This window comes from Aptenodytes forsteri, unplaced genomic scaffold (genome assembly GCF_000699145.1).
Source record: "Aptenodytes forsteri isolate BGI_AS27 unplaced genomic scaffold, ASM69914v1 Scaffold299, whole genome shotgun sequence".
NCBI lineage: Eukaryota > Metazoa > Chordata > Aves > Sphenisciformes > Spheniscidae > Aptenodytes > Aptenodytes forsteri.
Genome location: NW_008794154.1, coordinates 2,583,450 through 2,586,541, shown reverse-complemented (window position 1 = coordinate 2,586,541; position 3,092 = coordinate 2,583,450). Strand labels below are relative to the sequence as shown.

Below are 3,092 nucleotides of genomic sequence, written 5' to 3'. Positions count from 1 at the left end.
ACCCTCCCCCCCATACCCTCAAGCAGTCACACTATAAAAAAAAAAAAAATGTATTCCTATTCCACCCTTAAACTTTTGTATGGCAGTTGAACCCTCTCACAGAAATAAATTGCTGTGGGTTTTTTTTGTCTACTTGGATCCTGTAGATAGCAGAGCAATCAGTCCAGATGAAGCACTTATAGAAAGAATATAGTTTCTGTAGGGAAAAGGTTAAGGAAATATACTTGTAAAGATACCACTTCTTTTGTACAGAACATTTAGTAGAAGTTTTATGAAAAACAAGGAATTGAAATGGTCTTTCTCTGTAGGAGTTTTAAAATTGCAACATTGTAACCTAAAATACAGCTTACAATCAAGGCTGTTAGCAGGACATTGAAACGTACTTAACTTCAAAATTAAGATACCCATAAAGTTTAGCCTGTTCTTTTAAAACTAGCTATAAATACTGTTAAATACTGCAGATCTTTAATTAACATATGCAGCCCTGATTGGCAGTACTTATTTACTTCAGTAACAAAAAATTTTACTTGTGAAGTTACTGAAACTAAACAATCCTGTAACGTAAGAGCACCTGGCAACTAACACTGACGCAGTGTTTCTATAAGAACATGAGCTGCCTCCTCATTCCACAATTACAACTGAAATGGCAAAGCCATAGGAATTTCTGTATATTGCCCAAGTGATATCCTTAAAACATCTCGTGTCAGATGTTAAACTTTTACATGATTGGGAGATATTTTTTTTTTGTAATCTCTGTTTTTATGTTATAGTGTTTCTAAGTTGAGGTACTACAATGAACTGCACCTATCAGAGTAATCTCACAACACGCATGGCAAACATAGCTACTAATGACAACAAATAGGAGTAGGACTCTGGTTGTTTCAAACGTGGTAATAAAGGATACACAGTGGGGTTGAAGTTCTTCAGCACAAAAAATGAAGCAATAATGACCAAGACCAGAAAGAGAGTATTGTTGTAGAAGATGGAAAAAGTTGTTGCTTCATAATCTGCAACTTCATTTTTCTTCCACAGAATTCTATGAACAAGTAGAGACATTATTTCAGGCATATTTAAATCAATGCATATTCTGGCACACCCACCATTATGAAGCAACTGACACCACATACTGCTGCTCTTGTTATAGCCAGCTTCTAAAAGACAGAGCGCAGCAACAACTACCAGTCAACTCATTAGTTAAAGACAAAACCCTGCATATACTATGCACTTGTACACTTACGTGACTTACGCTTGTTCTCCTACCAGGCATATCAAAACTAGCCCTTTATAAATAACACTTTTTGTGAGTTCGTATCTGTTAGATGCTACCAGCGTGCCTGGCAATTAGAAGGGAAGATACGGCTTTTTGCTCCAAAGAGCTGACAGTTCATGTCCTTGTGTCTTGTACATAATGGGCATCTACTCTAATACTAAGTGCTTCCCGATACGCTCATCGGGCATAGCCTGGGTATTAGTATGAGCTATTCAATTGGAAATCTGCATACTGAGACGTGCCAGTTATAACCATGAGGGGTAACAAGTACAACCAGTGATTAGCAGTGCAGTCCAGCAGTATATGGAAATGTTATTCTGAAGGAACTTGCATGTCACTATGCAAAATACATTGCGCTAGCCTGTCCTTGAAAAAAAGAGCTTTTCTTATTTCTGAAGACAGCTGTGATGTTTACTCTTCAGAGAGTTATTAGAAGGCCTGTACAATTAGCTGTTTTGCTTTGCAGCTCAAGGACAGAGACGTTGGCTTATAGGACCTTATTGATAAAGGTTTCAATGTTTGAGACCTTTCATAACTTGCCTCAAAAAGGCTTTATAGATGAACAAAGAGCTGACACTACAGCTTCTACTTACCAGAATACAGAAAAAACCCAGTGGCCAAGCAACAGTCCCTAATATCCTACCCGGAGCCTTAAAGATACCAGGCAGTATTACAGCAAGGGAGAGAAAGAAGAGAACAAAGAGGATTACCTTTCATCCTTCTCCTTGCGAGACATCTTCCTATTGTCTGCCTCAGACAGCTTGCGAGTAACTTCTTTGGAAACAGCGTCTTCTCTTTTCTGTGCTACTCTGTAAGAAACACCATTTAAGTTGAAAAATGAAAATAAAAAACCCCGGGGTTATAGGAAGTTGTATTTACAGTGAAGAATAATACTTTGCCAAAACACTGAACAGTTTTGCCAAGTTGAAGGGACAACAAGTAATAATCAAATTACTAAAAGTATTAGTCAAATATAGTTTGTGGCAATACCCACTGAGAATGAAGGTAGTTTTGCTATTTTATTGTACACTTAGCTGACAAGGCTAGTCTGTTCCGTAATTACAAGAGAGATGACAGAAACCAATTAGGAGATACTTCTGGGTAAAATAGTTTTTGGAGTAACATTTCAGACAGTCTTATTCATAAAAAAAAATGTTGTAAATCCTGGTTTTGCTAAATTATTTAATAATAAATTCTATTTCAAATAGCCACCAAACTTACTTATGTTTGAGAACAAACTTGACGTTCTTATATGCAAAAGCGACTAGATAGGTACTGATGAGGGTCATTACACTATACAGGACTGCAGACTGAACAAGATCCATATGCCATATCCTCCAGTAAAGCCCTTAAAAGAAAAAAAAGAAAAAACAACCATTTTGAGTGGTTTCTCTCTCAAAGAAAAATGTCCCCACAGGAGTCCTATGCTAGCTCTGCCAGACCAAAGCCAGTTCCTGCAAAATCACTTGGGGGGTCTCCGAACAACATTAAAAAATACTTTCGAACAGAGAAATCTGCTTTGCTTTTGGCTGAAAGGGGCCTTACAAGACCACGTCAAACTTGGCTGAGAAGCAGCCCAGCGCAGACAGCCTGCCAGCTTCACGCAGCGCTGATGCTGACACGTCAGTGTTCCACCAGCAGCTCGCCCACCTTTACAAACCAGAGAACAACCTCCCTGCCCGCTGTTCCAAGCAGGACCGGCTTCGAAGCTGGATATAACACGGCACGGAGGCAGCCGAGATAATCCCGCCTGGGGTCGGCTCAAAGCCGGCCAGGCCCGGGGCAAGGCAAGCCCCAGCAGCCCGAGGACCCCTACCCGCAC

General features: G+C 39.7%; 1 protein-coding gene across 1 annotated transcript; it reads right to left on the bottom strand.

Annotated features, from left to right (window-relative positions):
• On the bottom strand, nt 1–2,617 carry SSR3 (signal sequence receptor subunit 3). The gene is made up of 4 exons (XM_019472011.1): nt 2,492–2,617; nt 1,981–2,079; nt 905–1,036; nt 1–196 (listed from the first exon to the last, which is right to left on the bottom strand). The coding sequence occupies exons 1-4, from the start codon at nt 2,593–2,595 to the stop codon at nt 130–132; spliced, it is 402 nt and encodes a 133-aa protein (XP_019327556.1). The 5' UTR covers nt 2,596–2,617; the 3' UTR covers nt 1–129.
• Nucleotides 2,618–3,092: the final 475 nt, after the last annotated feature.